Here is a 19,843-nt window from a genome sequence, read left to right as displayed (position 1 = left end):
ATAAGTCTTTGACTGTGGAGATTAGGAATTGCAAGTTGGGTGTTGCAGATCCACAGGCTTTGAGGGGAGCTCCTGCTGCTCAGCATCTTACTGCCAGAGCAGTTGGTCAGGATTACACTTGCGGGCTTTTGTTAATCGTAACACTTGCTCTAGTCTGGAGAAGAGCAGTTCCAGTGCCCTGCGTGAACCTGTCTCCACTTCTTGTTGAGGCACACTGGGCACGACTCTCTAGCTTTGCAGCATCCAGACACAAGACCCATGGCAATGCTGCTTCCACAAGTGCTCTACCAATACTATGGAACTGGACTTAACTGGATTAATCTTCTAGCAGGCTACTTAGAGGCAGGAAAGTGCTATTATGGTATTACTCCTACTGCTGTCCCATTTTTAGCTTTTAGAGTAATTCTGTGACTTCAGACAATCTATTTATTGAACTTTCAATGAGCATTTGAGTGTATAATGAATTTTCTGCTCTCCTCATGTGATGAGGATTTCACAGCACCAGTACAAAACAATTATCAACAATAATCATCAGTTTAAGATGAGGGTATTTGACTTAGTAGCCCAGGGGTAGCAGGGGTACATAGTCACAGTACCTCCCCAACCTCAAACACACACACACAGTTAGGGATTAAATCTGCTTGTGGTATGGTGACAGGAAAGATGGGAATACTATGCTTAACTTCTGTCTATCACATCCTTAAAAAATTGGGTTATTTCCTTTACACTGGGAGTCAACCAAGATAAGCAGGGACTGAATTTGGCCCCACCTAAGCTCGATGTCAAATGCACCTTTTTCTGTTTGTTTTGGGGTTTTGGCATTTTTGTGTGTGTATTTTTTTTGGTATGTGTGTGTTGTTCTTTTTTCTTAAAGCCTTTACCTGTGTCCACATGGCCTGAGTTCTGTGTCTGCTACCTCATCACAGCAAAGTGTGCAGCAGTTCTCTCGGATACTCACTTGCTTCAACAAAGCCAAGCGCCTGTGTCTGAAGAAAGAGACACCCCCCTCAATGCACACATTAGTTTGACTTGATAGATTAATAACTATCCCAAGTATTTGATCTCTGCATAAATACAATATCACAAACTTCAAACTTTGCCAACATGTGACTCTAATCCAAGAGTAAGGTATTTTTTAGTTTTGTTTTTAAACACTAAGATACTTAAGTACCTCAAGTACACTTGATTGAGCAGCTTGATAACTCAAAACCAGTCTCTGAATTTTATTATAGCCAGAGGTACCCAGCTCAAACAAGCCACCACCCCCTTAATTCAAAGTAATAAAAGATTATTTCAACCACATACATCAGCACCACTCTAAAGGCCCATCTTTAGACAAAGTTGCAAATCTAGGGTACGCTATATCCCAGATTAAACTGTATACTGTTTCTGTTTGTGTTCCAGTAAATTATTTTATTACTAATGACCTAAACCAGAAAAACTGTTAGTTTTAATTCCTGCCAGAAATTTAGTAAGTTAAAGAGAAATGTATCCAAACCTGTTTCTATCTGGCTTGATTTATATTTAGGTGGGAAAGCACTTCTAAATTTGAATAACCTTTGTTAGTACTATCATTCACAAATAGGGAAATTTTCATCTGGAAAGGACACCTGAGGTCTTAAAATCATTCAGCATCTCCATGCTGCCAACATCACAAATTAGGTCAATTTTAAATAAGACTTTTTTTTTTTTTTAATTAAGACCGTACCTCCTCAATCAACCTAATCATTTTAAGGCAGCAGGAAGCATTTTTACTAAAAACAGTTTACTGTGCAGTACTAGTTAATTTACCTTAATATTACAAAAAAATATTTTAATTTAGAGCTTGGTTATATCTCTCCTGCCCTACTCTTTAAATTGCACAGGAGCCTATGGTCTAATCCATTTCTAAAGAGACCTATGGAGGCGTGACCCCATAACAGAAAACTTTGCTCAGTACAACATAGAACTAGGCAACTCAGAAGTAAAACATTTTGTTTCTCTGTGTGCAAACACTCAAGTTAGACAGGAGGCTTACCTGGGCAGAATTATTTTCTCTTCTGCTGTTAGAAAGGCATAATCGTTAAAGGTGCTAAACTTCATTGATGGGGGGTACTTGAAAGGTTTTGCCCCGAAGTTGAACTCACATTGTTGATAGGACATGAAACTAGCTGCAGCAAAGAAGCCAGATCTGCAATATGATAAAACCCAGACAGTTTAGAAAGACTTAACATGTCTGTAAAGCTCTATTATTACTGCTATTGCCAGACAAAAATATGCCCTAAACAAAGAGACAAGTTCCTGCAGCAGAAGTGTTCTACAGCTAATCGGGAGAAAAGCCTCTAACACATCCAGTTTCAGCTGCACACACTTCCCTTGTTCAGTTCTGAACTTCTGAATTTACCGTCAGGGTCCATCTGAATTTACTACTCAGGCAGCCAATAAAGGCTCCGTACTCTACAGCTAGGATTAGTCACACTTACACTAAGAGCAGATACATAGATCCGACCAGCCCACAACCTGATCCTCTTTACACCGATCAGCTCTGGTATCTCCTTCAGTACTAGAAAAAGAATTTTTCTTCCAAACAACTGCCATTTAGTAAAGTTGTGGGAAGCAGTACCAACTGCAAGGGACACCACCATGTCCACTGCTCCTGCTGCTTTTTGAACAGGCAGAAATCTGGGGAACTTGCAACTCTTGTGCACTTGTTGTGTGGGAGCTGTGCAGGATAAGTCCAGGTCTGAGCTCTCTGAACACAGCACCCATCTGTTCCTCCTTGCAGGATTACCTCAGGACAGCTGTCTTTTCTTCACAGCCACCTTGTAAAAACACCACAACTATCACCTCCTTCAGTTTGATTTACTAAAAGGGCCCCAATTGACAAATACTCTAAGTTCTAACCAAGGAACAGAATCCGTTGAGTATATAAAATGACATACTCCACATAAACAAAGTACTGCAAGCTGAACAGACAAGATATTCTCCACCACTTTAAACTGAACTACTATTTTGCTTCAACTTCATTTTGAGGAGAAAATATGAATGAAATTATGACTACAGCAGTATTCATTTACAGAGTACTGTAATGTTTCGTTAAACTGCATAGCTGCACTCTCAAGTATCACACCAGCTTATCTTTTCAGAAATAAAAGGCCAAACTTCTCTATGACAGTCAGAGGAATTAGCCATGTGTTAATTGTAACAGAGTTGGCAAAATAAGCCTGACAGCTTTCTGTAACACTACGTAACACTACCAATAAATGTCCTTCCATGAATATTCAAGATGCTGCTACAGGAACTGGCCCCAGTGAGCAGAAATTACATGCTCTTCAGCATTTACAGGACCAAAGCTTTATTTTTTAAATATTAAAAAAAGTCCTCAAGCGCTACTAGAAATTCGTTCATCTTTGCTACCGCCTCATTCTGCTTCAATGCTGTGCTAGTTTGACAGTAGACAACATCAAGCTGAACCAGCCTTTGGAAGCTCCAAAGTATTTTGGACCCTGAAATCCATCTGTAAAATTATATCCTTCTCACTGATTTCTAAGCAACTTTCAATTGGGAAACCTGCTTAATGATGGCTTCAGGTAAGCAAATATGAATTTACATCTCAAATGGGAAACACTTCATATAATTAAAACAATTACCCATACAGGTCACTGTCTTTCCAAATGAATAAATACTTACACAGCAGATGAAAATACTTGCTTCTCAGCAGGAAGCTGGTTTCCATTTAAATAGAAGATCATCTGCTTTTCGTGCAAGTCTAGTAGAAATCCTATTGTGTCTCCTTACATGCAAAACAAAGATAAAGATTTCACTTCTGTTAAATGCCAGCAGCTGAAACAGCTATTGTTTTAAGTATCATATATCTCACTATGAGTTGTCTGACTTAAGAACAGTTTGCAAAAGCATAAAGGAAGAAACATTGATACAGACAGTAACTAAAGACAAAAAAAACCCGCAGGACAAACTAGTAAAAAAAATTAAGATATTTTAGTATGCCAGAGCTTTAATTCTACATAGTTTGAAAGTATTGCAGAATATTGGCCAAAGCCAGAAGAAAGCTGCACTCTGTCTCTCCTTGGCTATTTCACAGCTGTTGAAGATATCCTCAGAACACATAGCTGCTAAAGTCTAAGTTTCTCATGTGCTTTGCTGTTTATTTTTAAGAGGTGTTTTAATGCAGCCATCCTTGGGAGGAATTTTTAATAGAAGGCGGCACAGTTCACACAAGCGTGGCATGTGCAGGCTCCTACCAAGATTTCAAAGCTGAGATCAAGAACAGAACTTTGCTGTCCAAGTAGTTATCGAAGAATTCAAAGACAGACAGTGCAACTCCTCCTCAAGAAAAAAAAAAATCTAATTCAGAGATTAAGCTTTTTTAACCCTTCTCTAAAATAACTCCTTGAACTCAGAAAGGAAGATTTCAACCCTGTTTTGCAGGACTACAAACATCTAGAAAAAAAATCTCAGGATTAAATGTCCACCAATGTTAGTTAGTGCTACAATTTGTACCCTGCCTGTGAAAAGAAAATAAACCAAACCAACAAGATTCTCTTTACACAGACTATGGAACAAGAGTGTGGTGCCCACTCTGTACATTTAAACCACTGCAAATGCTAGTAAAGGCACAATAATTATTAAACCTTTAGTGCCACCAGAATTAGGCAGTAACTGCTCTGCTCGCACCTACTAACAAACTGTTTTCTAGACACCTGCAAGAGGAAAAAACTCCTGTACAGAAATCCAGTTAGGCTAAACAACAGAAGATGGACCAAATACCTTCTTTCCAACAGGGATGGGAATGTGGTTTACTTCTGGCATTATACCAAATCAGCTGCCGGCACCCGTCGTATGCACAGGAGTACTCATCGTCCCCGATGCCATAACCTTCCTTTACAGACAGAGTAAATAAGTTCAGTCCACAGCCATTCCTCACACAGAAGGCTAAAGTTTATTTTTATTCAACTAAACCATTCATCCAAGAGCAGGAAGGGTTCTCCCATCCCCATGAAGATAATTTTTTCCAAACTAGTCTTAGTTTGGAAAGGGATTTGTTGGGGTGGGGGGAAGATAGGGATATTGTCTCCAAAGCGGTTTTCATCTGCTGTGAGCTCAAATCACTCCTATTAAAGTATTTAAAAATCAGAAAGCTAGTAAGTACCCAAATAGCTAACTTTTTACATCTTAAAAAGTCAGAGGCATAACCACTCTCTTACATTGAAGTCCTAGTACCAGACTTGTAATACCTTCCCCCACAAGATATTCAAGTGCCACCAGAACACACAGTGCACAGAAAGAAAACAAATACATAGTCCCTTGCATATTGCGTTCCTTGCAATGCCAGCCTCCCTCAGTTTGTGAAAACGTTTTATCAAGTGATCTTACCAAGGTCCAAAACAAATGCAAAACTAAAAGTTTCAGAGTGGGAGAAGAATTCATCATAGGAAAGCCCAAACACAAAACCCAAAAGCATTATGGTAGGTAACTTCCTCACGCTCAGCATGGTTTGTCTAGAGTGCACATATTAGACAGTGTCTGATTACACAAGCCTGAGATGTCCCAAATTAAAGCTGAGCCCAGATAATGGGTGTTTAATGTCATATTTAGGACTAGTCTTTTTGTTACACATGCTGTAAATAAAAAGTATATGGCTACTCTGCTGATGCTGTGATATATCCAGAAGATAATATCCTTGTATTTCAGGCAGACACCCAATGAACTTAAATAAAAGTAACATTTAGCCACCAGCAAAACAGTTGTAGCAACAGAAAATGACCCTGCTCAGAGCTGTGACATCTCTTATTTTCATACCTTGTACAGGAAGCCCAGACAGAAAAATACATATATACCAATCTCCTTAAGTGGGGGAGGCGGGGGGGGGGGGGTGGGGGTGGAAATAATCAATCTTTTAAGCCTCTTAGACGTCTAAAGGCAGACACACAGCCTTTTATTTGAAACGGTTTCCATTACACTCAATGTCTACAATGCCTGTGCTCAGGACAGGTCTGCATGGTATTTTTGTCTGGTTGTGGTGTGTGCTTTTTTCTTTTTTTAAATTTAAAATCACACTTGCAATTCTATGCTGGAAAAGTGGGACTGGACTTTGGATGGGATGTCAAGATATATGCATATTATACATCAGCAGAGGACAATGTTATTTACATGAATAATTAGAAGAAAATGGAGCCAAGACCACTGAACTCATAGGGAGGCTTAAGTTAAATGGTGAGAAAAGCTATGCTCCCATTCCTGTTTGGTTTCTTGCCACTGGTGTTTTGTTTCATTTCCTTGATCATTTCTCTCATACCCCACCACCATCTATATTTGCTCACATTTATGTTTTTGACCTGTCTTCATATTAGCTTCTGCACTTGACTCAGCTGTGGAATGACTTTTTCTATAATAATCAGAAGTGAGCAATTTTAACTGCTTAGAATTAAGAATAAGATGCAAAGTTATCTGGATGAAAAGGAGAACAAAGCAAACTATAAAATAAGACAGTGTACTTGTTCTATATTATCAGAATAAAGGCAAGATGGTAGAGGGTTAAATCTTTTTGTAATCATTATTTTTAATTAAAAAGAAGCTGTCACATACCCAAACCATACCATATTACTGCTACCAGCAGATCTAATGATATCATGCTATCCCCAAATCGATTTAAATAACTATTTCCCTATTAATTTAATAGGAAAGTATGTTAAAGAGGGTAATCAAATGGCTGCTTTGTGACCTGTGAGCAACTGTTTACGTCACAAACACAGACAGTAACCACCGCTGTTATATAAAGAATTTCCAAGAAGAGACTAAGCCACAAGAAATGAACCATTTCCCTGTAGCTTCCAGACAACAGCAAGTAGATTACAAGCGTCACTGCTGGCAGCTTTGTGTGCCTTGCCTGAACAGTGTCAGTCTGTAGCAGTGGCAATACAGCCTTTTCTTGTACCACCAATTTCAGCAAAAGCAGCTTCATGGAAGTACAGAAAAATTGAAGGAAACATGCAAGTGCTCTAATACTACCAGAGAATAACCAGAGCTATTTTCAAAGGTGTTGCAAATAGAAAAATACTGAAGTGACATCGTCAGCTAGATGCCACTGCATATACTCACGTGATTGAGAAACTTGCTGTCTTTGGTAGCCCATCCTATCTGCATCACTCCCGAAGTAACGACTGTAACTTCATAGTACCAAACTCCGGAATCAACACAGAACGTACATCTAACGCTTTCAAAGGATGAGGCATCACATCGAGCCTACCAAAACCAAACAAAAAAATTAAGCTTCTACAAAATTAGTATTCTGATAATCCCATTTCTTCTCTGAATGAGATTTCTTGCATATAAGAATACATCAACATAATTTTAGAGGCATTTCAGACAGAAAGTGACCTCTCTTTATAGCAATAATTGTCACACAAACTAATGAGTAGGCAAGACTGAAAATTGTTCAGTGGTAAGCCACAGAGGGGGAAAAAAAAAGAGCAGAGAGTCTACAAAGTCAATTTAAAGACTAAGACAACCTAGACAGGAAGACCTGAGTCATTGGTTGTGAGCTGACTCCTGGTACAAAGGATGGAGAGGTGCTCCATGTTACATGAATTAGAAAAAGTAACGGAGGAAGACTAAAAACACAGGGCTGAGACAAAAATCTACTGCTTTGAGCTTTTCAAGACTACACAGGACAAACAATAGGGATTATACTTCATGAATAATTTTAGTCAAAATGAGTGAAAAGCCAGCTGACTCTTAAGAATCCTCCTCACTTTTGTGAAGTTTTGGGGCACAGACAGGGATGTCACTTTACTGTGAATATTTTTACAATTGAGATCAGTGTAGCGATGTTACAACCCTCTGAGAAAACAAGTTTTCTATAGAAAGTTGTCAGAGAACATTTGATTTATTCTAGGAAAACAGAGGAGCAAGTAGCAAACAAAAATACTTACAACCTGCCTTTTTCTTCAGACTTCTTTTTAGGTTGAAATAATGAAGTGACATCCTACCTCTAATCCATGTGGTGAGATCTTTAGGTATTCACTGACATCGTTACTGTTCAGCATAGCCCTGATGTTGGTCAAGTCAACCTTCTCATATGTAAACTGCCTCCCTTCTTTTAAAACTGCAAAATAAAACTAGTTTTACTCACTGCTGCAACAAAATTTTATTTTAAACATTTAACACGGTGGCAATCTCTTCAGGATCCAGTTAATTTTTGGCATAACTGAATGAAATATTGACATTTCACCTGCACAAAACTAGCAGAACTTCCAATAAACTGTGTATTAAATATCCTCTAAACATCAGAACACAACCTATACCTCTGACTGGAGCTCCTACAGTTTAATTACTACTTTCAGGAAACCCACAGGCAAACGTAAGGCATACAAGTTCATACCAAGATGCCAACATTTCATGATTTACCACTGTATTAACATATTCCATTGGGCAGAGTTTTTCTGATTCACCACAGTGGAAAAGATTTTAGGGGTGAGGAAAAAGGGGAAATCAAGAATTTAAAAGTTTTTTTACACTCTCATTTTCAGGTAGGCAATGAACTTGAACTGAGCCAAAGCAGCTCTTTCCCTCTTCATCCCCTTTTCACATGGAAGGATCAGGAGCATTTATCTTGCCAGGTGGCACATGCACATTAATTTACCAGAGATCTTAGCATAGGACTCTTCATGTATCCCAAACTTGCCATAACACAATACAGATGTTTACTAAACACAACTGACACTGGCCTTCTGTAAGCTGGCTGCAGCCCAATAATGCCCAACAAGACTTTTTACCCAAATTTATCCAAGAGGTATTAGAAACTACAAGGTCCTTAGAGCTGCTGCACCCTTGAAATCACAACTAAAGAAGCAAATTTGATGATTTTTAGTCATCCAAAAGGATAGATCTAGTAAAATGCTTTGTAAAGCACTTTTCATGTTTGATCACAAGATCATATCTTTATTTTAAGAAGTCTTTAATTTAATAACTCTTTCAGACTGCACTGCTGGGTTATGATCACAGTAGTGACTGTCACCAGGCTATATCAGTAATCCAGCTGTTCCACAGAAAGACAGAGCTGCACTACTTCGCTACCCAGCACAGCTGCTGAAGCATGGGTTACAGCAAATATGGTGCAAAGAAGAATTTTCATTGCAGCTCCAACCTGCAGAATACAAACCACTTCCTTTCACAAACATTTTCCTTGCCAAAATTTCTTTCCATGCAATTACACTGATTTGCATTGGAAGGACAATGATTACAAATGCAGTCAGGTGTATTTACAATAAGTGCTTATACAAAACAAACACAAAGTAGCCCCCCATCTCTTTGGAGAAATGATTAATATTAAATGGATCCAACCCTTCATTGTACCTACACAGATTGTCTAAACTCCACTGGGCGCAGAATCCAACCTGGCGCTTTAAATAGTCTGGATTATCTGTCCATCTCTCTAGCAAGATCAGTTGGTCACTAATGCACGTTTCAGAAACTGTCATTTTATTTTCACCTGCGATTTAAGAGAAAAAAAAAAAGAACAATTGCTATAAACTAGGGATAAGTTTAGTTAAAAATAGTAACATTCTACAAAAGCAGTAGAACCTCCACCCCACTTCTAAACCTCAGTATTACAAACAGCATGAAATTCTTTCCCCAAGCAGACATGGAGTTAACTTCACAGTCAGATATACTGCTTCTCAGCACGGAGCTGCATCAAGAGGCGATTAGATCACGGCTGTTCTCCACCTCTCTAATACAGAGTTATTTCTCTTCAAGTAACAAAGGTCTCATGTCGTAAGCCTTTATGTAGCAATTTCTAAACCGAGAAGATGGAATTTCAGCAAGTCTCTTAAAGGTTTGTGGGTGGGGATGTCATTAAAGGAATAAGTATTTTTTCCTGCCTGCATACACCCAATCATAGCTGTTCTCCATCTCTAATACAGATTTATTTCAGCGACAAAGGCCTCATCTTTAAGTCTTTTTGTAGCAATTTCTAACTGAGGACAACTGCACTGAGTTTCAGCAAATATCTCAAGGGTTTTGAGGGGTAGAGGGGTGTTGCTAAAGCAATAAATATTTCTTCTTGCCTGTAAATGGAAAAACATTTCTTTTCTACATTTGTCTTCGCAGCAATCCAGTCTCTCTCGCACTCCCAAGTGTGATCAGATGAATCAAGTGACAATCGTGCAATAGAAGCCATAGTATGTTAAGAGCACTATATAAGTTTATATCTATATAAGCGCCAATACTTACTTGTTTGTGCAAACTTCTCCAATGCTATTAGTGCAAAAAGCATCACTGTCGGATGGGACTGGAAGTTCTAAACATGGGCAGTAAGAAAAGTTATTTAATAAATACCCAGCACAGATGGACAGGAAAAGCTGTTAGTCTGTCACAGGATGCTTTAGGTTGACAAGGACCTCCAAAGGTCACCTTGTCCACCCTCCTGTTGAGAGCTGGTTTGGGTACATCAGGCTGCTCAGTGCCTTGTCCTGCTGACTTATAATTATCTCCAAGGATGGAGATCCCACAGACTCTCTGGAATCTCAACTTTCTGTAATATACATTACCAGTATTTACCAAACATGACTAACTTTTCACAATAATAATAAAAAACCCCTGCATTATAATTGCTATGTATGGGTACATATTAAAAGATCAAAGACACTTACCAAGCTGTGAAGTAAATATTCCAATATGCCTGGGCTGAGTAAGCCTATGCTTGCAGGACCTACAAGAACATTAAAAATTAAATCCATCCATGGGAACTACCATATGCTCATCACTGCCCAGAACTTTAAGATAAGGAAACAAATCAAGGAACATCTAAGAACTTCGCAGCAAAGCAGAGCTATAATATAGATCAGTTATCATTGTTCCCAGTCAAATATTTGCTACACATTTAATTGCACAGTCACTGCCAAATTAAACATATTCAGTTTATCTACTGTAAATGAGTACGGAGTTTTAGCCACACTGAGTTTTTCAAGTTAAGATGCCACCAGCCTCTGCTTAGTATTCTCATGCTCATTACTTTTGAAAGGAGACTGGCTCCCCTTTACTTCCAGAGTGGAAATACGAAGGCCAGCTCCATTTCACAGTAGTCCAAAAAAAGCAAAACTGAGCATCAAATATGGGCTACTTGATAGTTAATTATACAATTTGCAGCAGCACTATGGCAAGCAGCCAATTAATAAAAAAAATGCCCTGAAATACTGTCTGCTTAATCAAGAGCAAGATACTGGAAGAGCGGATATTTAGATACAAGAAAGAAATTCTTCCCCACGAGGGTGGTGAGGCCCTGGCACAGGCTGCCCAGAGAAGCTGTGGATGCCCCATCCCTGGGAGTGTTCAAGGCCAGGCTGGACAGGGCTCTGAGCAACCTGGTCTAGCGGATGGTGGCCCTGCCAAGGGCAGCGGGGGGTTGGAACTAAATGATCTTTAAAGGTCCTTTCCAACTCCAAATCATTCTATGATTCTATGATATAGGGAATCAAACTCTGGCATCTACAAACTCTAACAAATTGCAAAGTGTTCCAACACAGCACTAACTGATTTGCTGCCTGAGCTGATACAATGAGAACTGTTCCATGACTGCCAAGACAAAAGTAGATACAGGATCTCATTCTGATTTAGTAAAACAGAGTATTATAGTACAAAAATGTATCCAGCCCTTGCTCTTTTAACTACTTTTTAATAACCATTAGGTGATACCAGACAACCACCTTTTCTTCCTTTTCCTGTCTGCTTTCAGAAAAGGAGAAAAAAACCACTAGATAGAAAACCAACCATCAGCAGGAGGGAAACTTAATCATCAGTTTCCAGCAGGCTACTAGAAATGACAGGGAATAAAAAATTCTATAAGAAAAGTCACCTTAAAATAGAATCCCAGTAATTTTCTTTTAAGTAATACAGAAGAGAGAATCTCTTCAGCTAACTAAAATAGAACAATATATCTTTAGCAGAAAGAGCATCTTTCAGAGCATCTTTCTTTTTTGTTTCTATACAGCCTCTAAGACCACTGATTTGATACTCCTGCCTACTGGCTAAAGAACTATGTGTTCTCAGTAATTCACACACAGTAGGTCTACAGAAAAGACCAGTTACCATTGCTAAGGCAATATAGCACAAACACACACTGATCCACAATCACTAACCATACATCAGAAAGATTTGGTCTTTTTAAGTATCTGGGATTGTGAATGGCTCATTCAGAACCAGGCTAGTGACTGTTCAACATTTTAATCAAGCAGTAGATTTGGTCACACCTATCACACAAGGTCTGCCCTCAATGCAGAACATTTTTCAGTTATAAGAAAACATTTCTGTATTGTGGGCGCTAAAGCAAAAGGTGCTTCAGCGAGCCAAACGGAAGTTTTCAGGAGAACCCCATGGCTTTACCTGCTAACTTCTCTGCTAAGCAGCCCAGGACTGCAGTTGTGTTCCGGTGTTTGGCAGGGTGACAAGCATCCCGGCAAGCAGCAGCTCCACTCAAGTTTAATATTTCAGTTAACTTTTGTAATGCATCCTGAAAAAGAATAATCAGAAATCTCGTCAACATTACTGACAGATACAATTTTCCCACTAACTCAATATAGTATGACAGATTACTTTTACACTATATTACTAAAATCAGTATCATGTTACAGACAGCACGGGATGGATATCTTCTAAGATAAGAAGGTAATAAAGAACAGATGGGAAGAGAAACATACCCAAGAGTTGTAATTTTAAAATCACCACCAGATTGTTGGTCATTGTTGTGATCAACAACTCAGGACACTTCTGGACATACAGAGTGAGCTACTTATAGCAATAGGAACTAGAACAGTAGACAAAGGCAAACACCACCAATCAGCACATATGGCATATGTAATTTGTTTCCAATGTCCTAAACTCTTACCCTTCCCAAACAAAAAGGTCCGTTGCAGACTTTAGAATTCAGGACTAAAGAAACGTGCCCCAAGAACAGATCCCATAACCCCATCATAAATTTAGGATGCTGTCAGCTTTACAGGACATCATAAGTGGTATTCTTGAGAGCATAAATGGCTTTCTGTAGTCATACTAATTTAGGAATTAACCAATGAAGGTAATAAATCTAGAATGCCATGATTTGACTTGCTTCACTCAGGCAGTATGGGATGGATAAAGTTCAAGACAGATCTAGAGCATACCCTCAATTTTCAGAGTAGTTAGGGGTTCATCTAGAGCCAGAATGAGTTATCCCACAGGGAGAACCTCAACCCACAAAGGTTCAAATTCCCCTCAACTTTCCAGACTTCATGAAAGTTTCAGCTGAGAAAGTTTCAGCTGATTCAGATTGAAACTGCATCATCCCAGGCTAGGATCTAATTAAAATAGAAGTCCTCATATTGAAGTCATCAGCAGGGCATTTAGAGAAAAAAAAAACAAGACTGCTCAAGTTGGATATACTTAATTTTGAATTATATCTGAGCCACACTCAAGTCAGTTTACTGCACTAGAGTCTGAGGTTGGTACGGAGGTAACACTGAAAAGTAGTTGTTGTTCCCAAAAGAAAAGCCACAAAACCAGAACTGATGAACAGGACTAACGCTAAAGGAAAGAAGAGAGAAAGAAGAAAAGATGACTGAGCCATAGACTTGGGATGGAAAAGCCTTACTAAAATTAGACTCTTGACATACTCTGAAACTGCTTTTAGCCATTATTAGAACTGACACAGAGATCAACTATTTTGAGTTAAATAAAGACTTTATAGAATAAACAGTTTACTGCACTGCCATTTTAACTTCATGGACTTTATAGCCTACAATAACAGAAAATTAAATACAGCCTGCTACTGTTCTCCAGCTGTCACAGAAGTGAGGTATTAGTCTTAGCGTTTTAAATCAAAAACTTAAACTTATCCTGAATAGAAAGAAAACAAACAGTGCCACACACTTTACTAGGCTGCATGCGACCAACAGATCCCACAACTGTGGTACCTTGTGTCATAAAGAGATTGTTCAGGAAATAAAACCTCTGTGCACCCCAGAAACAGGTATCTTATTCCTTTTGTCTTGTTAAGGTCAACTATTTCACAACTAACTCCTTAAAATTAAAGCACCTAAATAGGAGTCACGTGGCTTTCAAAAAAATCATTTGATTGCCAAGTACATTGTATAGCTGAACAAAAAAGCCTACAAAACCACTCTTCATATGATGCATTCACAGTGGTCTCCATTTCCTGATTTCTTTTTCATAGCAGGCAAAGCTACTAGTCATAGCTTTGTTTTCAAAATAATTTTGCAGTCTATGTGACAGTCTATACAACGTTTAACTTGCTCTAAAGTGTCAGATGACTTCAATCAATAGCCTAGAGGAAAAAACCCACTTTGGGTAGTCAGAGAGCTTGACTGGCTCTCCAGCTGCTCATGTAATTGCATAAGACAAAAAGCTGCCAGCTTTTTATAACCCTAGCAATGCAAATTGAAAACTAAAATTGGCAGCACAAGTAGATTAATAAATGAAAGCTGCAATGATGTCATCATCAGTTTCTGAGGAAGTGAGATAACAACGAGCATTTGAAGACAGAAGTTGTCTGTACGATCACCACATTTAAAGGGATTCAGCAATGGTTGGCAGCTTGGAGCACTTGAAGGTCTCACTAGAACACCTGTGCCACCACACTATGAACACTTTGGGTCACCTCTACATCAAAAAGACCAGATCAGTGGCCAGTAAAAAAAAAAAGTATTAGAATTTGCCAAAATTGTATCTAGATTAAAAAAGGTCACCTGTTTAACTTAACACAGCCACTTGTGTTGCATTCCTTATGTGCAGGGCAGGAACAAATTCAGTAGTGACTTGTAAATGCTCAGCTCTCAGAACTTGAGAACATGGCAGAACTTGTCCTGCTTTTGCAGCACCTGCCGCCCTCACTGCACAGCACGTACCACGTGGCAGCAGAGGACAGCAATAAAAACTGCTAAATACCAAAAGGTCTCTTGCTCTTCCCCATGGACCAGTTTGTTGTGGTTTTTTTTTTCTTTTCTTTCCCCTCCCCCTCGCAGTGCTTCTAGAATTAAGTTGCAATTAGATACCAAGTCACCACAAATTACTCAAAGTTACAAGTAACACCCATTTTCTGAACAGCTAACAGTCTTGTGTCACTGGGGAAACCCACCCAGGAGCTATCATGGGTGCAGCAACCACAAATAACTGAAATTCAGCCACAGATAAATTCATATGCTTTAGACTCACTTTTGTTGGCAGCGGACATTCATCAAGTAGTAGAGTTATAACAGCTGGTCCCAGGGGATCTTCTAATGGAATAACTCTAATTAAAGACTGGACAACTTCCAACCAGCCTTCATCTGTCAACCACAAAACAGAAGTGACACTCAGAATTAACACAGCAATTCTGAAGTATTCAAAATACATCCATAAATGCAAATTGAAAAATCCTCAAAGTCGCCTAGTTAGTTTATAGACACTACGAAAAAGAAAAAAGTTTACTTTTTACACCAATGCCTTAGCTTGCAGTAGTTTACAAGTTTAAATTCAAGGAGGAAAAAAAAAGTTTACAGCAGCTTGGGTGATAGCAAACACCTCTATAGTTTGAGAACAGTCTTGCCCAGGCCAGAGCATCCTTTAGTTCCCACTAAGTATTATGAAGAAATACTCATGACCAGTATGGACAAGCACTTTGTTCCAGTGTGATATGTAAGAGTTCGGTATCCAATGTCAACATTTCAGTGTTAAATGCTGCATCTATAACGACAGCAAAGAAATATTTCTTCTAGCCAGAATCAGAGCGCTCTTGTTGAGTTCCCTCAAGTAACACAGACCTCAGAGGATCTGCATTAGCTTGACCCATGCCTGGTGGTCTACAGAAAATTTGCCTTCATAATGAACATCTCACTGTTTAATGAGTAGACAAGGGCTTTGACTTGCAAGTAAACAATCATCAACATATAAGATGTTAAACCACTAATAACAAAAATGGATTTGGATTTACAAGAAACTAATTCCCTTAGAAGTGATAACAGAGAGTCTGTATCTGCATACGAGTGAGTGAGGTTGAACAGACTTAGTGGTCCCTTCAACAATGACTAGTAAATATAAGTAACATATTGAGGTTTGAGTTTTGCTAGCACATTCCCCTGAAAAAAACATTTTATTGAATTGCTGCAGTATCTAATCAGGTTGACTAATTTATTTTGATACAAAAATACATTTCCTGAGACCAGTACCAACTCTACCAAGAGATACAAAGATTCACCTAAGCCAGAAATTTGGTGGAGGTCTTGAGCTGGGAGATAAAGATAAAACAGCCGTTGAATGAACATGGCTCATCTTGCAGGAGTACTTAGGGACAGGGTTGGAATAACTGCATCACTAAAGCAGAGGTCTAAGGAGGCAGCAAAATCTGAGACAAAAAGTATTGTGATTGACCAACACTAGAGCATATGGGTTTAAACTACATCTACATGCATATATGTGTAGTTTCTGCCTTACTGCAAACAGAAATTCTTTGTGGCTTACGGTTTAATGCCATTACAACGCGTTTGTGGTCATCAGCTGGCTGCTTCTGGAGACTTCATGTGGGAAGTGTAACGGAGATCAAAGAAACACAGGCAAATGCAATGAGCTCAGTGAAGCTTCTGAAGGGCAGAACTGTTTTGGATCCTACATCTCTAGTGCTACAGCAAGTCATAATGCATACAGCTAATGTATTTTTCTTTGCAAACAAAAGAGGGATTTTCTTGCTATGGAGTCACAACTGAAATGCCCACCACAGTGCCTTGATACCTGTTTCTGCCATTTCATGTAACGTGATCATTGAATAAGGAGGCTCCTGGTCACTGAAAGAGATATTACATAGGTCAAAATTTATGCACAATCATCAACATAATACATCAAATAAAATGGTAATACACAGACTGAAAATGAACCCAGTAAGTAGTTAACAGAAGGAAGTTCCACTGGCTGCAGACTGCTAATGTGTTTTCAGATACGAAACACAGGTGGGGTTTGAGCCTTTTTGTGGCGTGAAGTCAACATGTGCATATCTACAATAGCTGATAAATGAAATGGTGATCCACATCTGCGTGTCTAAACGCTGAACATAATGCTTAGCCATAGTGCTATTCATTAGTATTGATCCTTGGTGTATGTAGCAAGAGACCACATGTCAGAGGTCATGAAGCAAACCAACAACAGTGCACAAGGGACAACAGCTTAAACATGATTTTTTTCCCCAGAAATTCTCCGCCAAATATATAAATATTAAAATACAAAACCCCACAAAACTGAAAGGCAAGCCATCTTACAGCATCATAGACTTCAAACTCATTACCAAGAGCTGTAAGAAATAGTTAAGGCAGTTTAACAGGAGATATTTAACCCAATTCCCTTTCCAACATGAAAAACAAAAAGTTCAGTCACATCTGTTCCTCAGTCTGGTTTGCTGAAGCAATGGCAGAACCTACGGCCAGTGCTTATTTGCTTATCTGAGCAGGCACTGGTGCTGAAAGCACCTAAAGAAAAGTCTCAAAATCCTGGTCAGTAAGCATCTCCAGGTCCAGAAAAAGCTTATGCAGTAGCATGTCCTAAAGACTTTATTCAGTGCTGCTTAGGCACTGCGAACTAACTTAGAACGATATGTGCCACACTCCTGTCACACAGCTCTGAAATGAAATTGGAAATGTGAAATACAGATGAATTTTAGAAAATTTCAGCACAGAATTATCATGCAGATAATAAAGCTCTCTACTTTGGAGGTATTAATCATAAAAGAAGAGGAAAAAAAAAAATCTCAGTTTTGACTAAAAATACATGATGTAAATACATGATTGTCCTATCAAAAAATTAACACAAATATTTCCACAAGAAAATACTAACACGAAGTTTAAACTCATTTTTTATGTTGCCACAACATTTGAAACAAATTTTTTTTTTTTTTTTTTTTTCATCCAAGCATGTCTTTGCCTTTCCTCTGGAAATGAGTCTGACCAGGAGAAAGGAGTGCAATGCTGCAAGCAGAATTACCTCAAGAGAAAGGATATAAAGACCCAATGAAAATTAGAAAAAAAAATTACCGTAAGTACAAGTAAAAGCTGTGATAAAGGATTAAATATTTTATCAGCAAGACTTCTGATTCTGTCATGGGTAGCAGATATCAGCAGTACAGGCACCAAGCAAAGCAGAGTCCTGTCTCACTGATTTGCCATTTTAACCACTTAATTTCCAAACATCCCCACCTTCTTAATTTGGAAATAAACCAGACATTTTGCTTGTTTCTTAGTTTATTAAGCAGTACTTCATATAAACTCCAAAAATTAGTACTTATTCTTCTGAGGCTAGGAAATGAAACTTAACTCCTTTCTAGAAGGACAAGAGTTATCTCTGAGAGGAAAAAAAGCAGTTGTCAGATATGGTTTAGGTTTGAACTTTGAGATTTGATAAAACAAACAAAAAACCCCAAAAAGAAAACCCAAACAAACAGCAAACAGTGAAAGCAACTGTTCATTGCTGATCATAGTATAACAACTTAACTTACAATTCATCTCCATTCATCTTCATGTCCCCAGGTATTAACTTTCATTACAGAATTTGGAAAAAAAATTGTCAGAAAAAACATTTTGCCTTCCATTCTTTAGACTGTTACCCTTTCCTCTTTAAGTCTGTACTGTCACACTGAAGCTCATATTTCCAACCTGCTGTTACTTACATGGTTTCATTTTAGTTTGACTTTATTCTTGCATATTTTTTAACACAAAAAGGTTTGTCAGCTTCCCTACCATTTCCTTCAGTAGTGATGTTTTCAAAACTGAAAAAAAAAAAAATAGGCTCTAGGAAGAGCAGGTAATAAAGGAACATACTTATTCCTACAGTCTCTCACACTGAAAAAACCAAGATTTTCATACATGAGTCTTTTTTCCTCCAAGTGAGCATTCCTATTAATCTAAAAAGGGCTATCATTAGCTTCAAGTCTAGCAGAAAGGTTCTTTAAACTTTTTTTCAGGCACATTTAGATAGTCTGCCTTGTGAGCAAGCCCCCAGTGTTCATAGCCATGGGTCTTCGTCTACCTGCAAGAACGTGTAATATGTAGCTGTGTTATAAAATCAGCTGTGTCTTACCTACTGCCTTAATACAAAACAAGGGAAAGCAGAACACTAGTCCAGCCCACTTTCGGGGTCCCCAGGCCAAGAAAGACATTGTTGGAGATTGTCTAGCAAAGGGCTACCAAAATGGCTGAGAGGTAGAGAACATGTCATACAAGTATAAGATAAAATAAATAGGTTTGTTCATTCTTAAGTGGGGGTAGTGGAGAGGAGGAGAAATCTTACTGCTGTCTGCAACCATGCAACAGGAATGAGCAGAGAGGACAGATCTCAGAGGTGCACGGTGACAGGAGTGTGCTGGACCATGGGATATTCTGTCTCCTTAAAATACATGGTCAACAGGGACCCAAAGAGGGTGAGAATCTCTATATTCTGAAGACGTTCAACACCTGACTGGGTAAGACCCTGAGCCACCTGTTCAGCTAGACCTGGGTTTTAAGCAGGAGGCTGGACTGGATGAACTTCAAAAGGTCCCTTCCAAACTATGTGATTATGTGAGACTAAGGGAGTATTTCACTGGAGTTTGTTTAAAAAAAAACAAAAAACAAAAAACAAAAAAACCCAAGAACATTAGTTTCAGGAATTTGTCAGAAACAAGACTCCAGGATCAGTGAAATAATTATGCTTATTGTCCTTCTGTAGCACAGGAAAGCGCTTACAAGATTACAAAACTGATTGCAAGACCCACAGGAACAGGATCAACTGTGCACCAGAGTGTTATGAAACAGCTTAAGGGGCTGAACTTAGGGGAAAGGGGAAGGCATGCGAAATC

At 38.7% G+C, this 19,843-nt stretch overlaps 1 protein-coding gene across 2 annotated transcripts in view; it reads right to left on the bottom strand.

The window, feature by feature from the left end:
- Positions 1-19,843, bottom strand: part of RSPRY1 (ring finger and SPRY domain containing 1) — a 37,624-nt gene that overhangs the window by 2,636 nt on the left and 15,145 nt on the right. The window contains exons 6-18 of one of the 2 annotated variants that reach the window (XM_065640791.1): positions 16,756-16,808; positions 15,205-15,317; positions 12,382-12,508; positions 10,653-10,711; positions 10,234-10,300; positions 9,359-9,490; positions 7,989-8,104; positions 7,099-7,242; positions 4,768-4,879; positions 3,670-3,772; positions 2,127-2,170; positions 2,018-2,042; positions 882-986 (exon numbers count right to left, since the gene is read on the bottom strand). In XM_065640791.1, coding sequence (XP_065496863.1) covers positions 882-986; positions 2,018-2,042; positions 2,127-2,170; positions 3,670-3,772; positions 4,768-4,879; positions 7,099-7,242; positions 7,989-8,104; positions 9,359-9,490; positions 10,234-10,300; positions 10,653-10,711; positions 12,382-12,508; positions 15,205-15,317; positions 16,756-16,808 — 1,200 coding nt within the window. Of the gene's footprint in view, positions 1-881; positions 987-2,017; positions 2,171-3,669; positions 3,773-4,767; positions 4,880-7,098; positions 7,243-7,988; positions 8,105-9,358; positions 9,491-10,233; positions 10,301-10,652; positions 10,712-12,381; positions 12,509-15,204; positions 15,318-16,755; positions 16,809-19,843 lie in introns of both variants that reach the window. The other variant, XM_065640790.1, reaches the window with a different exon arrangement.

Source organism: Caloenas nicobarica, chromosome 9, assembly GCF_036013445.1.
Source record: "Caloenas nicobarica isolate bCalNic1 chromosome 9, bCalNic1.hap1, whole genome shotgun sequence".
Classification (NCBI taxonomy): domain Eukaryota; kingdom Metazoa; phylum Chordata; class Aves; order Columbiformes; family Columbidae; genus Caloenas; species Caloenas nicobarica.
The sequence above is the reverse complement of the archived record's forward strand: the minus strand, read 5'-3'. Positions and strand labels throughout refer to the sequence as shown.